Source organism: Tympanuchus pallidicinctus, unplaced genomic scaffold, assembly GCF_026119805.1.
Source record: "Tympanuchus pallidicinctus isolate F22 unplaced genomic scaffold, pur_lepc_1.0 scaffold4, whole genome shotgun sequence".
Lineage (NCBI taxonomy): Eukaryota > Metazoa > Chordata > Aves > Galliformes > Phasianidae > Tympanuchus > Tympanuchus pallidicinctus.
The window spans coordinates 31,843,113-31,864,192 of record NW_026294758.1 but is presented as its reverse complement, the minus strand read 5'-3'; the positions used below and the strand labels follow the sequence as shown (position 1 = coordinate 31,864,192).

The following is a 21,080-nucleotide window of genomic DNA, read 5'->3' as shown; positions in this document are numbered from 1 at the left end:
CTGCTCTAAAGATGGAAATTGCACAGTCTCTGGGCATCTCTTTCCTGGGCCTGACCCATTGCATTGGAAGCGTGTTCTATTTTACATTCAGCCAGAACTTACGTTACTTGTGCATGCAGTCTCCTGTCTGTTTGCTGTACCCCTCCTCAAAGAAGTGTCTGGCTGTCTAATGGTACAGCATGCCCATGCAAGAGAACTATTTATTACAGTGTAAAGCCCAATTTTAGGCATCAAATAAATAAAACTGCAGGAGTTGAGTAAAAAAGACCACAATTGAGACGACAAAAGGTGTTTTTTAAATCATAATACTGAATTCACCTCATTTGTAAGTGACTTTATTATATAGTTGTGCCCACACATCCAGCACTGACATTAAAGAATGCCTACTTTCTAACCCTCCTGGGGTTAGAGAGCAAGTGAAACAACATCCCACTCACCTTGCCTTCATCTGGCAAAGGGCTGCAGCTGTTTCTATCCTGTCTCTATGACCTTCAAGTCACAAGTGCCTGTGGGACAATGGCAACTGTCAACACTGTATCAGCTCTGCCATGCCCATGGCATCACCAAGGCCCATGCCACCAGCTGATGCCTAACGGTACAGACAGCCTGGACTGACTTTTCTTACAAATGTTTGTCCTGATGTCCTTGTAGAAGGTGGCACAACTCTCCAACTGAACAGCAGAGGACAGGAAAGGTCCACCAACTGGATAGCTTCTCCAGTATGCCTCTGGCACTGAAAGGCAAAGAGAAAAGGAAAACCAGATGTGTTTCCCCAACCATGGCAAACCCCAGCCTTTTCCTTCCTCAGAGCCCATTATGCCACTGAAATAACATTCCACTCACCTTGGCCTCATCTGGCACAGGGCTGCAGATTTTTCTATCCTTTTTCTCTGGCCTTCTGGGACATCTCTCCAGCTGAACAGCAGAGGGCAGGAAAGGTCCAACAACTGGACAGCTTCTCCTGTATGCCTCTGGCCCTTAAAGGCAAAGAGAATAAAAAACAGATGAATTTCGGTGCCCAAGGCAAACCCCAGCCTTTACCTTCCTCAAAGCCCATCCTGCCAGCAGCAGCAACTGAAACTACATCCCACTCACCTTGGCCTCATCTGGCACAGGGCTGCAGGCTTCCTATCCTCTCTCTATGACCTTCAAGTCACCAGTGCCTGTGTGACAAAGGCAACTGTCAACACTTTACCTGCTGTGCCATGCCCATGGCATCACCAAGGCAGATGCCAGAAGATGATGTCCTTGCAGAAGTTGGGACATCTCTCCAGCTCAACAGCAGAGGACAGGAAAGGTCCAACAACTGGACAGCTTCTACTGTAATTCTCTGACACTCAAAGGCAAAGAGAGAATGAAAACCAGACGTGTTTCCCCACCCATGGAAAACCCCAGCATGTTTCTTCCAGAAAGACTTTTTCGAAGCAGCAGCAACTGAAACAACATCCCACTCACCTTGTACTCATCTGGCACAGGGCTGCAGCTCTTGCTATCCTCTCCCTAAGAATTTCGAGTCACCAGTGCCTGCGTGACAAGGGCATCTGTCAACATTGTACCTGCTGTGCCAATGCCCGTGGCATCACCAAGACACGTGCCAGCAGTGGATGCCAAAGTACAGCCAGCCTGGACTGATTTTGGTTACCTATCTTGGTCCTGATGTCTTTGTAGAATCTGGGACATCTCTCCAGCTGAACAGCAGAGGACAGGAAAGGACCAACAACTGGACAGCTTCTCCTGGAAGCCTCTGGCCCTCAAAGGCAAAGAGAGAATGAAAACCAGATGTGTTTCCACATTCATGGCAAACCACAGCCTTTACCTTCCTCTAAGCCCATCCTGCCAGCAGCAGCAACTGAAACAACATCCCACTCACCTTGGCCTCATCTGACACAGGGCTGCAGCTCTTGCTGTCCTCTCTCTTCAACACTCAAGTCATCAATGCCTGTGTGACAATGGCAACTGTCAACATTGTACCTGCTGTGCCAAGCCCAAGGATTCACCAAGGCACATGCCAGCAATTGACGCTCAAAATACAGCCAGCCTGGACTGACTTTGGTTACAAATCATGGTCCTGATGTCCTTGCAGAAGGTGGGACATCTCTCCAGCTGAACAGCAGAGACAGGAAAGGTCCACCAACTGGACAGCTTCTCCTGGAAGCCTCTGGCACTCAAAGGAAAATAGAGAAGGAAAACCAGTTGAATTTCGGTGCTCATGGCAAAGCCCAGCCTTTCTCTTCCTCAAAGTCCATCCTGCTGCAGCAGCAAGTGAAACAACATCTCACTCACCTTGCCCTCATCTGGCACAGGGCTGCAGCTCTTGCAATCCTCTCTCTATGACCTTCAAGTCACCATTGCTTGTCTGACAATGTCAACAGTCAGCATTGTACCTGCTGTGCCGTACCATGCCCATGGCATCACCAAGGAAGAGGCCAGCAGATGATGCCCACAAGTACAGCCAGCCTGGACTGACTTTGGGTTACACACATTTGTTCTGATGTCCTCAGAGAAGGTGGGACATCTCTGCAGCTGAACAGCAGAGGACAGGAAAGGTCCACCAACTGGACAGTTTCTGCATGCCTTAGGCCCTCAAAGGCAAAGAGAGAATTAAAACATGGTGTGTTTCCCTTCCCAATGGCAAACCGTAGCCTTTACCTTCCTCTAAGTCCTTATTCCAAGCAGCAGCAACTGAAATAACATCCCACTCACCTTGGCCTCATCTGGCACAGGGCTGCAGCTCTTGCAGTCCTCTCTCTATGACCTTCAAGTCACCAATGCCTGTGTTACAATGGCAACTGTCAACATTGTAACTGCTGTGCCATGACCATGGAATCACCAAGGCAGATGCATTAGCTGAAGCCTTCATGTACGAACTGCCTGGACTGATTTGGGTTACATATCTTGGTCCTGATGTCCTTGCAGATGGTGGGACATCTCTGCAGCTCAACAGCAGAGGACAGGAAAGGTCCACCAACTGGAACAGCTTCTCCTGTATGCCTCTGGCCCTTAAAGGCAAAGAGAGAATGAAAACCAGATGTGTTTCCCCACCCTTGCCAAACCCCTGCCTTTCCCTTCCTCACCATCCTTCCTGCCAGCACCAGCAACTGAAACAACATCCCTCTCACCTTGGCCTCATCTGGCACAGGGCTGCAGCTCTTGCTATCCTCTCTCTACAACACTCAAGTCCAGTGCCTGTGTGACAATGGCATCTGTCAACATTATACCTGCTGTGCCCTGCCCATGGCATCACCAAGGGAGATGCCAGCAGCTGATGCCCACAAATACAGCCAGCCTGGACTGATTTTGGTTACGTATCTTTGTCCTGATGTCTTTGGAGAAGGTGGGACATCTCTCCAACTGAACAGCAGAGGATGGGAAAGGTGCAACAACTGGACAGCTTCTCCTGTATGCCTCAGGCACTCAAAGGCAAAGAGAGAATGAAAAACAGGTGTGTTTCCCCACCCATGGCAAACCCCAGCCTTTCCCTTCCTCAGCGCCCATTATGCCACTGAAATAACATCCCACTCACCTTGATCTCATCTGGCACAGGGCTGCAGATTTTTCTATCCTTTTTCTCTGGCCTTCAAGCCACCAGCGGCTGCCTGACACAGAGAAATGCAAACATTGTAAACTGGTCTGCCATTGCTATGGCAGCAGAGAAACAGTTGCTAGCAGCTGCTGCCCACAAGTAAGCGCTGCCTGGACTTACTTTCATTACGTATCTCTGTATCTGTGCCCTTGAGGATAGTGGACCATGTCTCCAGCCCAGCAGCAGACACAGCAGGGTTTCATGGTCTGGGCATTTTCTCCTCTGGCTCTTTGGTCTTGAAAGACAAGAGAGAAGGACGCACAGTCTGTTGCCTCACAGCCACCCCTGCTTCCCTTCCCAGTTTTCTGGCCTTTCCTTCTTTGCTCTCTTTCCTCCCCTCTCCTCTGCTCACTCTTTGCTCTCCTTTGCCCAGGGCTGGCTGAGCAGTGCTGGCCTTGTTTTCGCTCCCTGGCCCAACGACCTTACAGTTCCCCTGTAACTCTTCCAGCTGCTCTGACACAGCGACTGCATCATCAGCGTGGGTTCCAGAATGCGACAGACATCCTGTTCTTCCAAGGCTTATTGGAGCAGACAGTGATAAATAACTCCCGTTGCTCAGGTCCCTTGACAATTTGCTGACAAGCAAACCCTGCTGCCACTCTGTGTGGGCACAGCCTTGCATACATAGCCGTGGTCACACTGCAGCCCCTGTCTGCACCAGAACCGGGACAGTCCACCTTCTCTTGGCCTCCTTGCCTTCATGAAGAAGGGCAGATTGGGGTTCAGTCCATAAGCTTTCAGACGACAAAGTGAAGTCTCTGCACCCTGCTGCTCCTTCAGCTGTGCAACCTACTCATCTGGTCTGCTTGGGCGGTCCTAAAAGGCTCATAGCATGTTGTCCTCATACACTCAAATAGACACATGTTCGTGCACTGCAGTCTAGTTTCTAAAAGGAAATGTGAACAAACTCTCTCAGTGTTAATCAGCATTTAGTTAGTCTGCAAAAAGACAGTGTCGATGCTTTTATGCTGGGGACAGCCAAAGATCTCACAACCTCTGAGTTTATTCCTCTGTAGATGTGTAGAAGTTAACTTCTCTGATTCAATAAGGCCTAAAGGGAATTCATGCACAATTGAAATAAATGTATTGGATGAAAAATAAAATATAGAAGTGATGATTGCCACATATAACAAAAAATACAGTGATAAGAGTCCTTATGTTCCCTCTGTAAGTGAAGAGTGACTCTATGAGAAAATATAAGGAGTGTTTGGAAGAAATAATTAGCCATATGCTCTCCCAAACCTACTGCATCCCTTTTTATTTGCATAAAATATGATCAGAGTCAGACACAGCAATGGATGTTCCTACCTACAAGTGTGCGCAGTAATAAATAAACTGAGCTCTGAGACTCAGACATGCAGCATAACAGATGTGTAGAAAAGATAGCAGTGGCACAGTATTCTGTACAAGGAAACTGGTCATAGACAATGATTGCAAAGGAGTGACATAGCGGACTTGAGAGTGAAAATATTTCAGATTTGACTCAGCCACAGTGTCCAGTATTACTTAGACATGTCACTTTTTAATGGCTTTTTAATGATTTCCATATAAAAGGCATGGTATTATCACAGAATCACAGAATTGTAGGGGTTGTAAGGGACCTCCAGAGATCATCGAGTCCAACCCCCCTGCCAAAGCAGGTTCCCTATAGCAGGTCGCACAGGTAGGCATCCAGGCAGGTCTTGAACATCTCCAGAGAAGGAGACTCCACCACCTCCCTGGGCAGCCTGTTCCAGTGCTCCGTCACCCTCACTGTAAAGAAGTTCTTGCGCACATTTGTGCGGAACTTCCTGTGCTGCAGTTTCCAGCCGTTTCCCCTTGTCCTGTCTCCACTCACCACTGAAAACAGTCTGGCCTCGCCATTCTGCCCCCCACTCCTTAGATATTTATAGACCTGGATCAGGTCCCCTCTCAGTCTCCTTTTCTCAAGGCTGAACAGACCCAGATCACTCAGCCTTTCCTCATAGGAGAGATGCTCCAGGCCCTTCACCATCTTCGTGACCCTCCGCTGGACTCTTTCCAAGAGATCCTTGTCTTTTTTGTACTGGGGTGCCCAGAACTGGACACAGTACTCCAGATGAGGTCTTACCAGGGCAGAGTAGAGGGGGAGGATCACCTCCTTCGACCTGCTGGACATGCTCTTTTTAATGCACCCCAGTAAGCCATTGGCCTTTTTGGCCACAAGGGCACACTGCTGGCTCATGGCCAACCTGTCATCCACCAGGACACCCAGGTCCCTTTCCGCAGGGCTCCCCTCCAGCAGGTCATCCCCCAACCTGTACTGGTGCATGGAATTATTCCTCCCCAGATGCAAGACTCTACACTTGCTTTTGTTAAACCTCATCTGGTTTTTTTCTGCCCAGCTCTCCAGCCTGTCTAGGTCTTGCTGAATGGCAGCACAGCCTTCAGGCGTGTCAGCCAATCCTCCCAACTTCGTATCATCAGCAAACTTGCTGAGGGTGGCCATTATCCCCTCATCAAGGTCATTGATGAAGATGTTGAACAAGACTGGACCCAGCACAGACCCCTGAGGAACACCGCTGCTTACAGGCCTCCAACCGGACTCTGCACCACCAACAACAACCCTCTGTGCTCTGCCAGTCAGCCAGTTCTTAACCACCTCACTGTCCACTCATCTATCCCACACTTCCTCAGCTTTGTTATAAGGATGTCGTGGGGGACAGTATCAAATGCCTTGCTGAAATCAAGGTAGACTACATCAACTGCTCTCCCCCTATCCACCCAGCCAGAGACAACATCATAGAAGGCTACCAGGTTGGTCAAGCACGACTTCCCCCTTGTGAACCCGTGCTGACTACTCCTGATAACCTCCTCTTCTTCCAGTTGTCTGGAGATGACATCCAGCACAAGCTGTTCCATCACCTTTCCAGGGACAGAGGTGAGGCTGACTGGCCTATAATTGCCTGGGTCTTCCTTCTTGCCTTTTTTGAAGACCGAGGTGACGTTGGCTATCTTCCAGTCTTCAGGCACCTCCCCTGTCCTCCAAGACTTCTCAAAGATGACAGAAAGCGGTTCAGCAATCACCTCTGCCAGCTCCCTCAGCACCCGTGGATGAATCCCATCGGGTCCCATGGATTTGTGAACATTGGTGTTGCCTAGGCGCTCCTGAACCACCTCTTCCCTGACAGAAGGGAGGTCTTCCATTTCCCAGATCCTCTCACTAACCTCCAGGGTCTCAGATTCCCGAGGGGGAGCTTTTTCACTGAAAACAGAAGCAAAGAAGGCATTCAGTATCTCCACCTTCTCAGCATCCCCCGTTACCAGAACATCTCCATCACTTAACAGGGGAGCCACATTCTCCCTAGTCTTCCTTTTACTGTTAATGTACTTGAAAAAACCTTTTTTATTATCCTTTATCCCCTTTGCCAGATTTAATTCTAGGCACGCCTTAGCCTTCCTTGTCGCATCCCTGCAGACCCTGACAACATTCCTGTATTCTTCCCAAGTAGTCAGACCCTTTTTCCACATTTCATGGGCCTTCTTCTTTCCTTTGAGTTTGTGCACGAGCTCCTTGCTCATCCACACAGGTCTCCTACCACTCTTTCCCGATTTCTTCCTCACAGGGACGCACCGATCCTGAGCTTGGAAGAAGAGCTGCTTAAATGCCAACCAGTTCTCACAGGCCCCCTTGCCTTCGAACACCCTAGCCCATGAGACAGCTGCAAGTAGGCCCCGGAAGAGATCGAAGTTGGCTCGCCTAAAGTCCAGGATAGCAATCCTACTTTTTGCTTTGCTTCTTCCACTCAGGATCTTGAACTCCACCATCTCGTGGTCACTACAACCCAAGCTGCCCCCGACCTTTACTTCCCTGACAAGCCCTTCTCTATTAGTGAGAATAAGGTCCAGCAATACCCCTCTCCTCGTCGATTCCTCAACCACCTGCATCAGGAAGTTGTCTTCAACAGATTGCAGGAACCGTCTGGACCGTGCATGCCTGGCCATATTGCTTTTCCAGCAAATATCTGGATAATTGAAGTCCCCCATAAGCACCAGCGCCTGGGATCGTGACGCTGCTTCCAACTGTTTGTGGAAGGCCTCATCAACCTCCTCCTCCTGATCAGGGGGCCTGTAGCACACACCCACAACGGTGTCAGCCACACCAGCCCGCCCCTTGATTCTTACCCACAAGCTCTCCACTGCTACACCACTCTCCCCCAGGTGGAGTTCAATACATTCAAGCTGCTCTCTAACATAAAGAGCAACTCCACCACCCCGCCTCACCAGCTGATCTTTCCTAAAAAGCACATAGCCCTCCATGACAACATTCCAGTCATGCGAGCTGTCCCACCACGTCTCTGTGATCGCAATGAGATCATAGCCATGTGACCGCACGCAGATCTCCAACTCTTCCTGTTTATTTCCCATACTGCGCGCATTAGTATATAGACACTTCAGGGAGGCAGATATATAGGAGTTATCTATAGTAAAAAAAGTCAAAAAACACTTGTCTGCTATCATAGACACCAGTCCGTGACATAAAACAAGACAAAATGTGTCCTTCTACAAGGATGTGTGCCATGCATAGAGGATATAATTTGAAATGTCATAAATCAGTTTGTCTTTATTCTCTTCCAGTTATTCTGTTTGGTTATTCAGAATCAGGATCAATCAGGAAAGTCATAGAGGTCACACAGATATTTCTGTATTATTGTTATCCAACATATGCTCTCAGAATGGGACCACAGTCTGCAGGCAGTATGAAAACTAAAAAAAATAAATAAATCTAAACAATGTATTTGTACATGAGATTACATTTTCCATGAAATTGAAAATTCATAGACAGTTTCCCTTAGGATCAGTGGGAAAATCACACTGTTTGGCTCTGGGAAACACAGCAGCCAATAATGAATGCTTCCTGCAGAAACAGAGGCACTATAGTTTCAGAAGTTTGAACAAATGTTCATGTATTATAAGATTTGTAAAATTAGATAACAGAATCTGAAATTACCTCTATTTCCCAAAGATTCAGATGGCATTACTTGAGATGCTGTATTAAAGAACAATAGCTATCAAAAGAAATAAAAAGGAAAAGTTTCTAAGGTAACAATGTAGTAATATGTATTTTAAGGCTGTGCATTAAAATGGCTTTCTTATCAGGCATCCTTTGAAGTGAAATGAGAAGCTCCAGAGGATTCAGACAGCTAGAAGGAGTGAAGGAATTCACCTCGCTCACAGAGAGAAAGGGAAATAAAAATTCTCCCACTGCTTGCGGGATCTCATATCACAAAGTCCTGAGACAGTTTTCCCTTTTATGTCATAGTTGTTAAAAGCATCACTTGTAAAATAAATGGCAGCAACTGGTGGCTAATATTAAATAATATATACATGAAACTGACATCTCATTTTTCTCCACTGACTTCTCTACTTTCAGCACATATCCTTATTTCTTATGAATTTACACTTCAGGAAAAGAAGAGCTTGGATAGATGCATAGAACACAGCCATTACTGCAATTCACTGACAATGAATAGAGGAAAGTTTGATCTATGGAACAGTAAAAGGTACAGCATTCTTGATCATGTAAGTCTGAGTAACTGAGATGCTCACCGTGCAGTAGAAGACTCTGCAATTTTAATGAACCTTGCCTTGCTCTGAAGTCTTCAGTCATTTAGTCCCATGATATCCATCAAATTTAGAGCACTAAACAAAGGATTTGTGTAACGGGGATCAGTTGAAGTGACCTGCTCTTATAATGAAGTACACAGGAGTAGGGTTTTCCCTGTCACTCTTGTGGTTGCACATGTATACCTCACAGGGGTCTTCCAGGGAGTACAGCGAACATGACACATCACGCAGTATAGAGCCTCTTGATGTATCCGTAGAATCCAGTGGCAGAGTTGGCTCCCTGTCATAGCAATATCAGGCTGAAGAAAGCAATTTGCAGCTATAGAAGAGCTCGTTCAGCTGTTTTGGTCATTGGCATATCAAAATGCTTTACTGCCTTAATTTACTGAACCCATTCAACTTCAGCCACATGTCATGGGTTCACAGGCTGAAAGCTGTGACCTTTACTTCCCTGGTATATCAGAAAGTTTTGCTGGGCAGGAAAAGGACATGAGGGTTGCAGGCAGAGAGGAAATCCCTACAGTGGTATGGGATAAGAGAATTGGAAAAAGCTAAAACTTGTGAGTTGAGACAAAAACAGCTTAATAGGAGAGAAAAATGATAAAGAAATAATAGAGACACAAGAGAGTACGAAACAAGTGATGGCAATGCGACTGCGCACCAGCTGCTGGCTGATGCCCAGTCAGCCCTCAATCAGTGGCAGCCGCCACAATCAACTTCCACAAGTGGAAAGGCAACACAGCATTGAATGCTACAGACTAAGATTGCTAATAGGAAGAAAAAGATGCAGTCCTAGTTAGGTAGTGGTTTTGGTGGCAGCAGAAGTGTTCTTTCTATCTAATTAATTATTATTAATTATTAATTATTAATTATTTGTTATCTAATTAAAGAAGATATCTTTTTCTTTTTTTAAGAATAATGCTCATAAATTCAAATAAAATCAAGCATTCTGAAGCCTTTGTTAGTTGTTTTAATGATGGACACACATTTTAGCTAGCACTTAACACCCCACAAGAGGTAACAGAAACTATCGGACTCCTCCAAAATTGACTTTGAACACCACATGAGGATTAATGTATTCTGCTTCTCTGTAGAGACCGTAAAGCTACATTCAAACATTTGAGTGCATTTCCCAGAAGGCAGTGCTTACTCTGTTAATGTAGTTTGAAGGTGGAGACCTTGGGGGACAGACCTCATTTCCCTTTCTTTGATAGGGAAACAAGGAGGTAAAGCCAAGTTCTAAGGAAGCAGAGTCACAGTGCAAGTCAACAGATTTGCAAGATTGGAGTCACGATCAGTCAGGAGAGCATTGGACAGAAAGGATGCTCCACAGCCCGAAGCCTCCAAAACCTACTGTGTGAATATGCATCCTAATTTTACACAACTAACCCATTTTAGTACAACAAACATACAAGTGTGGATGTGGGTGAAACGATAACAGGACTTAAAACACTGCAGAATGCATGTGAATTTTCAGAAAGAAAATCAGAGGCGATTGGCTGTCTTTTACCACTTCATCATTTCAGTAGCTGACATTCTAACTAAAAAGTGCTTACAAGCAATTTTAATGTTTTCATATTAAAGAACAGAATTAAGGAACCATAATATCAACTTAAAATTCAAAACATTCAACCCAGTGATAACTGAACAGCGTTGGTATTTAGCATTCAGATAATAACTTGAAATTTCTCCTGGAAATCCTGCAATCATCATAGTGTTTCACAATTTTCAGTTTATCAATACTATTTAATTTTAAGTCTTGAATAATACAGTATCTTCTTCACCCTTTATGCTATCTATATTGCTTCTGAAGCAGACTGACCACATGAGTGAATAAATGTATACTAGCATCTGAGGTGCTTGGATTAAAAAAAAATAAAAATCAGGATGGGGTTCAATCAGACTTCTACAGAACAGGTGAGTCTTATCCATTGGTGCCTGTAAGGACTGGAGATTTTAAATAGACGACAGTGAAGCTCAACAGATGAAAAGTACACACAACTAAAAAGTTCTGGCTCAATAAACTACAGTCTCAGCATCAAAACTTGCACTGTCCCAGCACGTTATTATAGAATGTTCATTCCAGCAGGAATTAAAAGATGCATCTGCACTTATAGTAACGACGAATGATTAAGAAAGCTTGAACTGCAATCTGCTTGACGATCCCAGTCTGAAGGGTGTTCCACCTGATTACAACTGGGAATTTCTGAATTTCCCATTTAGAATCATTGCACCTCTTACTAAATACACAGCCAATCACCACCGAAAACCTAGATGCAATTTCTTCAGTGTACAGACTAAATAAATGCTGATTAACACTGAGAGAGTTTGTTCACATTTCCTTTTAAAAACTAGACTGCAATGCTGAGGATGCACTCCTGCAGCCCATCACTACAGAAACTTTGCACGTAAGCTCAACACAGGAGGGCACCAAGGGAACAGCTTTGCAATCCGAGTTTTAATTAGAGTTCTCTTTGTAAGGACAGATGTGACATACAGAATCAAACTCCATAAGGCATGTAAGGTTATAAAGTTGGTATGTTTATTATGGTGCTGGGTGCGAGGATGATGACTCTAACTCGCACAACAAAACACTTGTTGGTTGCTTATTTATCATACAAAATCATATATATAGATAAGATGACACAACAGGTGAGTTGAGCTTGCTTAAACCGTTCCAAGATCTCATCATAGTGTTCCAGTTAGGCCGGGGAAATCATTAGGATACGCTCCGCCTCTGCGTGCATGCGTGCTGCTCTCTGGTGGTCATAGGCAGAAGTCTTCTCCAAATCTTGTAAAGGCTTTCTGGTGTACTTTTCACCTTAGTCAATCACTAACTACAGACCTAGTCCTAACTAGCTAGGTTCCTGTTCTTTGTTTCACGATGTCCGTGCTCCTGGCTTCCTTCCATTGTTAAAGGGGTCTGTCTTGTGTGTACAAGAATTACATTTCAGATGGCCATGCAGGGCCAGCAGCAAAGTGCTGCAAGCCTGCTCTGTGCTGATGCCACATGCTGCCTTTGATGTCTCAGCATCTGTATTGTCCTGGCTGCCAGGGAATGGACTGCCAGACAGACATCATTTTCCAAAGCCTGAAGGGCTGCAACAGAAGGAAACAGAGCAGAGATGAAACCCACCGACCTGCAGGGCGCCACCAGCATCCCCTCCTGACCCAACCAGCTCCACTCATTGTTCTTCCAGGCCCAGAGGAGTACCTGAGACTGAGGGATCAGCTGGAAGCCACTGCTCTGGAGTGCCCCATCTGCCCCAGGAATGCTCCCTTGCCCCTGCAACATTTCCTTGCAGCAGGGCAAGGCACAACTGCACACTGCCGAGGCTCTGCCCTCCTGCCCTCAGCCCCAGCACATGCAGCACTGCCCTCACTCACCACTGCAGATTTCATTCAGCATTTCCTCACTTTGTTTCTCAGATTGCTGCACAGCCAGCCCTACGGAAAGAGCTCCCGTCACACCCCCCACTCCACAACATGCTCTCCAGAGCACAGACTGCAGCCCAGCCAGCCCAGCTGCTTCCCCTCCTGTGCTGCAGGAAGGGACGGTGCCCAAGGGGGGACCTGAGCAAGGTACCCATCAGGGCTACTGGTTACTGGTATGGGCAGGATGTATCTAGGGGCTGCAGGGCTGTGTCTTGCTGCCAGGGCAGTGCCCAAAGAAGGACCCAGGGGTTGGGCTTACAGATGAATGTGACAGCCTCGCATCGCAAGGAGTCCTGAGAATCCTCCAGGTATGGCAGACTCTGACGCAGGTATCCTTCCACTCTCGTCTTGTCCTGGTGCAGCTGGAGAAGAGCAGAAAAGCGTGGGGCTTGCAGAGCCTCCCCAGCTGCTGGTGTAACCCCTCCTGCCAGCATCCTCTTTCCCCCAGCAAAAAGGTGTGGCCTGTGTGATTGTCCTTACCAAACACATCCTGATCCCCTCTATGTTCTCCTCCTGGGCCTGGTGCTTGAGCTCCTTCCATTTCAGGAATTTTGCACAAGCCACGAGGGCTTTCCTAGATGCCTAGGGAACAACAGATGCAGGGAGATGGCACCACAGACACACTTCCTAGCGTTTGATTTCTTGCTGACCTCACTCTCAATTCCCAGACCATTGCTGCCACCACTGAGGTGTCGGCACACCCTTGCCTGTATGGTGGTCAGGTCTATAATTCGTACCTGTGCTATGCTCGGGGTCTTGTCTCTCATCTGAAACAGCAGAGGGAGCAGGGCCCTGCACACAATCTTCTTCATGTTTCCTTTCTTATACCACAGCGCAGTGTCCATCAAATCTTCGAAGAGGTGGATGGAGCCTTCTTGCACTTCACTTGACACCTGAGGGAGAAGAACAGGAGGACCTTAGCAACACAATACCACTGCCCATGGTGAGCACGAGTGTAGGCGTGGCTGATGTGAAGGGAGATGCTTTGGAGTCACATTCTGCACAAAGGCGCTGTACAGTCATGCAAAGCAGTGCAATAGGTTTCCAGCATGGGGTGCCTGTGCCTCAGAGTACTCCCCCAGCTACCCCACCAGTTCAAAGCAGAGCACTTCAAGCACCAGGACAAGCAGGAGACAGGGCTGGCCCTCGGCAATGCCTTCGGGCACTCGCTGTCCACTCGGCTTCCAACTTCCTGCTATGGCACCTGGAGAGAGTGCCTGGTGCTGGTAGAAGAGGAAGAATTGGAGGTTCTGAAAATAAACCTTGGCACAGAAGATGCTTGGCACGGCGGTCAGGTTGGGACCCAGCACAGGGGCTTCACATCACCAAGAACAATCAAGCTGCACTGCCAGGGACAAGGCCTGCTGGGCTGCAGAGCCCAGAAGACATCTCATTCGCAAGAGCCGGAGAAGCAAAGAAAGGAGAAGGCCCTCCGGTCAAGCACCCACCCACGGAGCTCAGCCTCCCACAGCAGACTTACATGATTAAAAAGAGGCAGAATCTTCTCAGCCAGCTCCAGAGCAATGGGATTGGCATGCCTCTTCCCCAGATGGCGCATTACATTTGTAAAAATACTCAGCACCTTCAGAGTAATGGGCGTTTTGGCAAACCGCAGGGTCTCCATGATGTCTGTAAGCACAGCCCGTATTTCTCTTGCCTGTACAAAACACACAATTTCCTTCTCATCAAGAGAACAGCGGCCACTCTGGCCTAAAAGCTCTGATTACAGAGCACCAGCCACACGCTTTGTTGGCAGCTGCCAGAGGAATGGCAGCCGCAGATTCTGGGCAGGCACGCACTTATAGTGATGGGGAAGGTAGGAGAAGAAGGGTAGGTGAGGAAGGACACCATACTCACTGCTCAGCTACCCCCTTTTCCAACAGGCCCCCAGGTAACCCATCTGGAAAGCTCCTGGAAAACTGCCCAGGCAATCACCAGGCCCCACCATGGCCATCACCCCAACTCCTGAGCCTCAGGCATGGCCAAGGCACAATGTTGCCCACCGCCCCAGCACCAGGCTGCCCACAGGAGGGCTTCATTTGACTAGGTCCTGCTCACCGTCTCAGGTCTCTTGGACAGCAGGACCAGGCCTCTGAGCACCAGCAAAAGCAGTGGCAAGCTTTCAACCTTCAGAAGACTCTGGAGGAGTGCTGGCTTACACAGCTCTTTCAGGATCTTCTCAGTAGGGTCCATCATCTGAAACAAAGGCAGCAGTGAGAACCAGGCAGAGGCAGCAGGACTCCCTCCACCCTGCAGCTCCCGGCTCCTCTTGCAGCGCAGGGCTAGGCACTGGGGAGACACAGCCTGGCCTGCTGGGGCAGCAGCACCTTTGGAAGGACCCACCATCCCTCTGCGCCCCTGGCCTAGCACTATGCAGGATGACCTTCTGGCTTGCTCCACCTGCCCTCTGGCCTTCAGAAGCCTTTGAGGAGCACCTGACCAGCAGGAGCTGGCACAAAAGAGGCACCAGCCATGGGTGGCCACAGGCACTAAAATCTGCTCAGCCTGCATGGAGGCACTGGTTCTCCCCAGCCCCAGACATGGCTCTGACTCTGCAACAGCCCTGTCTCAGGTTTCCAGTCTGGGGAGGAAGGCTGGGGAAGGCAGGGAGCTGGGCAAGGAAAGCCCCGAAGGAGAGCACTGATGCCTTGTCCAGTAACTCACAGTCAAGCAAAGGAGGTCCAACTCCGCTGTGGTGATGTTAAATATCTCACACAACTGTTGGTCCTGGAGAACACTGCTCAGTTCATCCAAGATCCTCTCTGAAGTTTCCATCATGGGAAGCACACTGTTCAAAATGTCCAGGGTAGTGCTGCAAACAAAGAGCAATGCTGTGTCAGCAGGGCTGTCTCAGCCATTGTGCTGTGGCTCAGGCAGGCCCGGCAGGCCGCAGACTGTTCTGCAGTCTGGGCTCTGCCACCCTGCGTGATTGGAAGGCCTGGGGGCCCGGCCTGGCCCCAGGCTGAGATAGCCTTCCCCGAGGGGCAGGGCAGCAGCCCTGATGGGGATTGCCATGGTCAATACTGGCTGCTGCTGCCCTGAGCAGCCCACCGGCACTGGAAAGCACAGTGGCACGGAGGGGCTGCTCCCTAGGGGTGTATTGCAACTTTCCTGGCAGCAGGAGTGTCTCTGAGCCCTACTCTTCTCATGGAACAAATATGTGGGGCTGTCTGGGCTGGTACCTGTCACACTGGGGAAGGTCGATCAAAACACTCCTCAGGACCTCTCTGGGAAACTGGATGGTCAGAATGTCAAGCAGTGAGAAAAGTGTCTTTTGAAGTGATTCGCAGTTCCTTTCCAAGCTTCTCTGGATGGACCCCAGAGTCTCTGGCACCTGTTGCAAGATCACAGGGAGAATGCTGCTGTCACTGCAGCCGCTTGACCCCCAGCCACTGCTATTGCTGCCCTTCCCATTGCTCTTTGCTGATTTAAAACAGCTTCAGGTCCCAAATAGCAGTGAAGGGAAGAGCGTATTGTTGTCACAGCTGATGCAAAAGTAGATGCTTAGGAGTCACATTCTGCACAAAGGCGCTGTACAGTCATGCAAAGCAGTGCAACAGGCTTCCAGCATGGGGTGCCTGTGCCTCAGACTGCTCCCCCAGCCACCCCACCAGGTCAAAGCAGAGCTTCCCAGGCACCACAGCACAGGTGAGACAGGGCTGGCCCTCAGCAATGCCTTCAAGGCACTCGCTGCCTTTTAGGCTTCCACCATTTCTGTTGTGGCACCTGGAGAGAGTGCCTAGTGCTGGTAGAAAAGGGTGCCCTGAAGGGTCTGAAAGTAAGCCTTGGCAGAAGATGCTTTGCACAGCGGCCAGGCTGGGCCCCAACACAGAGGCCTCACACCACCAAGAGCAACCAAGCTGTGCGACCAGGGACAGGGCTTGGTCTTCCCACCCTCAGACCAGCACAGCCTCTTGCTCTCATGCCTTTGAAGAGCAACCTTTGAGAAGCTGACACAAAAATGGCACCAGATGGGTGTGGAATGGGAGTTTTCACTCCCTGGCCCTGCAGCCTGCTCAGACTGTGCAGAGGCTGTGCCTCTTCCTAGTCCAAGCCACAGCCCCAACTCTGCCCTTGCTGTGCCCCAAGTTTCCAGTCTGGGGAGGAAGGCAGGGGGGAAGGCATGGAGCTGGGAAAAGAGAGCCCTGAAGGACAGCACAGTGCCTTGTCCAGTAACTCACAGTCAAATGAAGGAAGCTCAGCCCCATTGTGGTGATTCTGGATGGCTCTTTGTCCTGGAGAAAATTGCATAGTTCATCCAATATTTTTTCTGAAGATTCTGGCAGGGCAAGCACCATCTTCCAGATCTCCCGGGTAGTGCTGAAAAGAAAGAGCAATGCTGTGTCAGCAGGGCAGCCTCAGCCCCAGTGCTGTGGCTCAGGCAGGCCCGGCAGGCCCCAGACTGTGCTGCAGTCCTGGTCCTGCCACACCGTGTGCATGGGGAGGCCTGGGGCCCGGCCTGGGCAAGCAGGAGGGGCTGAGGTGGCCTTCCCCAAGGAGCAGGGCAGGAGCCTGAAGGGAGGCTCTGGTCTGCCCTGATGGGCATGAGGTGCTGCAGCCCTGAGCAGCCCACCGGCGCTGGAAAGCACAGTGGCTCCTTGGGGGTGTCCTGCAGCTTTCCTTGGCTCTGGCAGCAGGAGCTGAGCTCTTCTTGTGGAACAAACATATGGGGCTGTCAGGGCTGATACCTGTCACTGCATGGTAGATAGGCAAACATGCTTGTTAACACTTCTGTGGGAAACTGGCATGCCAGCACGTCAACCACTGACAGGAAGATTGCCCAAGCTGATGCACTGGTGCTTTTCAGCTTTCTGCGGATGAACATCAGAATCTCTGGCACCTGTTGGGAGGACAGAAGGAAAATACTGCTGCCACTGTCCTGCAGCCATGCCCCGCTGCCTCTGAGATTACTGCTCTTCCCAGTGCTCTGTGCTGGCATAAAATGGCTACAGATGCCCAAGAGCATCTGAGTGCTTACTTCTATTAGCCAGGTGCCAGGGTCTTTCAAAACCAAATCCAGTATAATCCTTGCATACTCCTTGTCCTCAAAGCTGCAGTCAGCTATGGTCTTTTCAAGGGTCCTGAGGACGATGCCTGTAGTCTGAGGAGCACTGAGGAATTTGCTAAGCAGCTGTGGTGGGAAGGAAAAAAGGGAGGGAAGACAAGTCAAACTGAGTGTGAGAACACGGTCTGGAGGGGGAAGACCAGAGAAAAAGGGCAAAAGAAGACACTTGCTTCAGGGCAGAAACATGCTGAGGGCTCCCACCCATGCCCATGCTCAGGTACGCCTGAGCTGTAGAGTCAGCTCTGGGATGCAAAAAGAAGAGGGAGCAGGCTGGAATGTTCATGTCTTCTTACCTGCTGCCTGCAAGTGCTGGCCATGAAACCACAAAGCTTCCAGATCTGCTCCATGGCTCTCTCACGCACAATTTTGATCCCGGAGTAGGTGAAGGACAGCAGCAACTGTGAGGAGAGGAGCTGCTGGTTAGCCTGGGAGCTGCTGATGCCCACTCCCACAGAAGCAAGTCTGCCGAGTTCCTGGCTGGAACCACAGCATCCATGCAGGCTTCCCCTGAGCTCAAGCCATGCCCATCATGAGGCTATTGTTCCTTGCTGGGGTTCCTTGCCAGCTCCAGCTGCTGCCAGTGCCATTTCCAAGGAGAGGGCTCAAATTCTACTAAAGGGACCTCTGGGGGCAGAGCTCTACAATAGACACACCTTAAAGATACTCTGCAGCCGATTATTGACAGTGGTGGTGGGGTGGCTGTCTAGCATGATCTGCAGCATGTTGTCCATAGCATTCAGGGTCTGTAAAGAGTACAGTGGGTTGTGAAAGTCTTTCAGAGGTTGCTCTCACCACCGGGAGACTGCTGTGAACTCCTCTGGCTGCCAAGGAAGGACACCCACACATCCACACGCAGGGAGACCTGGGGCTGTAAAGCTGCTGTGCGCAGACCAGGCTGCAAGCACAGGGCGTTGCCAGTCCCAGGGCATGAAAGGGAAGGGGTGAGGGGCAGCAAGGCTGAGAGCCTGCACCGCAAGGATCTTTCTTAAACTCTGGACACCAAGAATCCAGGGAGCAGCCCAGAGGCCTGAGGTTCAGTAGCTGCACCTGGTACGTACCTGGCAAATCTTCACGAACCTCACTGGAGGAAGGTAGAAGACGACATTGCAGGACACATTTAAGAGATGTAGTATTTCGTCCTCTGAAATTGCGCTCACTTCACTGCAAATAGAGAGACCTTGATGTTAGGAGCAGTGCCTCGGTGCTGAGGCAGTGGTGGAACAGGTCCTCCCCTGGGCAGGGCTCCCTGGGATGGATGGGGAGCCCTGCCAGGAGGCATCTCCTCCTCCACAGGGCTGGCCTGGGTCAGAGAATGGTCCTGATGCCACCAGCTTTGGGGCAAGACCAAGATCCTGTGGGGAGCTGCATCAGGGCCACCAAGATTGTGCCCTGGGGATGTGCTGGAAAAACCAGGGTCTGGACAGGTACCTCAAGGCAGCAATAGCATTCATGCAGTGGTATGTCAGTGCTGTGCTCAGCTGCTGCTTGGGCTCCTCTTTCAGTATAACCTGCAAAGCACAACCGAGATGGCACCTGGTAGCCACTAGCACCCAGTACCAGCAAACTCTGGTAGGGCCTGAGTAGCTCCAGTGCTCCTTGACCAACACTGGCACACAAATGCTGTTGTCCACCTCCACTGCTGAGGTATCAGCAATGCCTGGAGTCCCATCAGGGCACATCGGTGTCTGTGCACAATTTCCCTGCCTCCCTCTTCCTGTACCCTGTCCTCCTCAGGAGTGCAGGTACCCAGGTGCCATATCCCCTCACCTCGATGTTCTGTGGCAGATCGTTTAGGAAGCAGAAGACATCCAGGCCCTCTGTCAAGCCCTTCTTTCCAGCAGTGCTGCACAGTGAGCAAATACATTTCAGGAACTCTATCTTCCGCACCAGATCCTGGCAGGCACACAAGAGAACAAGGAGTGTGAGTGGGGAGAGCCATGGCCAGGGGGATGGAGTGTTGCAGGGTGTGGAGCAGTGTGGGAGGCCTGCAGAGCAGCAGCCTTCCTGCAGCCTGAAGGCAGAGCCAGAGAGACCATCTGCAGATGCAGGCACAGCCAAGACGGAGACGGCTGCTAGTACCTTTTCCTTGCTGATGACATAGGCTTCGATGCAATCAACAGCCTCCTTTTCCACTTCATACACAGGCAGCCAGTCAGCATCTAACCAAGGAAGAGAGTGAGCAGCGCTGTAGAGGGGCCAAAGGCAGGCACAAGCAGAGGAAGGAGCTCTGCTCTCTCCAGCCCTGGGCCCGCTCCCCTGGCGCAGTCTGCCCTGTCAGGCACAGTGTCTGTCAGGACAAGGGGCCCTGGTGTCGAGCAGGGGGCACTTGCTGCCCCAGCCCTGCCCACCCCACTGAGGACCCTCACTCACCAGCACGCAGTGGCTGCACCTCGGTCACCTGGTAGGGCTCCAGTGGAGCTCTCCTATTCTGGGGAGCTTCACTCTCTGCCCAGGCCACTTTGGGATGTCTAGGAGGTTTCCTCTCCATCCCGTGGGATGAAGACTGAGGGTGGGGAGGGGGCAGCCGTGGGGCTGCCAAGGGTAGAGGGAAATGACGTGGGCTGCGCTCGGGGGCTCCTCGCCAGACCCGCACACTCCTGCCCTGTCACCTCGCTGTCCTGCCGGACACTGAGGGGCTGCAGTGTCTGTGCCAGCTATACCTGGGTGTCACAGGGACGGGTCACAATTGTGTCACATTGGGGCCCGCTGCCCCGCCCGGGCGGAGATGTTCCGGGCCCCTGGTTGAGATAGCATAGACCAAATTCCTCAGTGGAAGGGATGTGTGCACCTGCTTACCCAGAAAGCTTTGGAAGTGGGCCTGAGAGGGGCCAGACTGCCCTGGCTTTTGTGTTTCAGCTGTGAGGCCAGAGGTGGCTGCAGCAGAGCAGAGGAGGAAGACTAAGACTCACTGTCAGCTCAGCATCTGTTTTGCTTACAGGCTTGTGAGCTCCAAGGCATGCATTTCTGAATTGCGAAGATGTAAATTACAAGTTTCACGCAGGAGATACAGTTCCGTGCCCTTATTTCTGATTAGCTGACAATACACTGTCAAATAATTGGGAACACTGCATTCCAGTTTCCCCACACTCCATCAGATTTTTTTTTTCCTTTTTCTTTTGTTTTATAATCTCTAAACAATGCCCATCTGGGGAATGTGGTCTTTTAGAGATTTGGCCTTTTCTTGCTGCCACCTGGGCAGGACTTCCACAATGCAATTAAGTCGGCTTTGATACTTGTCTTCACCCTACCTCATACAGACATAGAAATCAAGTTAAACTGAACTGTTAATACTGATATCCATAAGAAGCCTTATAGAGCCACAAACCGAGCAGAAGAGGATAATGAAAGGTTTTAATTGAAGATCTGATAACTTTGCAGAACATACACAAACTCTGGTTCTTTGGATTCTAG

At 49.8% G+C, this 21,080-nt stretch overlaps 1 protein-coding gene across 1 annotated transcript; it reads right to left on the bottom strand.

Moving 5' to 3' along the window:
- Positions 1-589: 589 nt before the first annotated feature.
- LOC128089190 (uncharacterized) lies at positions 590-20,157 on the bottom strand. Its single transcript, XM_052700325.1, is given in 14 exon segments — positions 590-733; positions 844-977; positions 5,624-6,199; positions 6,202-7,301; positions 7,893-8,022; positions 12,864-12,966; positions 13,085-13,186; positions 13,255-13,497; positions 14,085-14,261; positions 14,663-14,800; positions 18,323-18,412; positions 19,437-19,562; positions 19,749-19,828; positions 20,040-20,157. Coding segments are annotated over 14 exon segments (3,261 nt in total).
- Between the last annotated feature and the right edge of the window lie 923 nt (positions 20,158-21,080).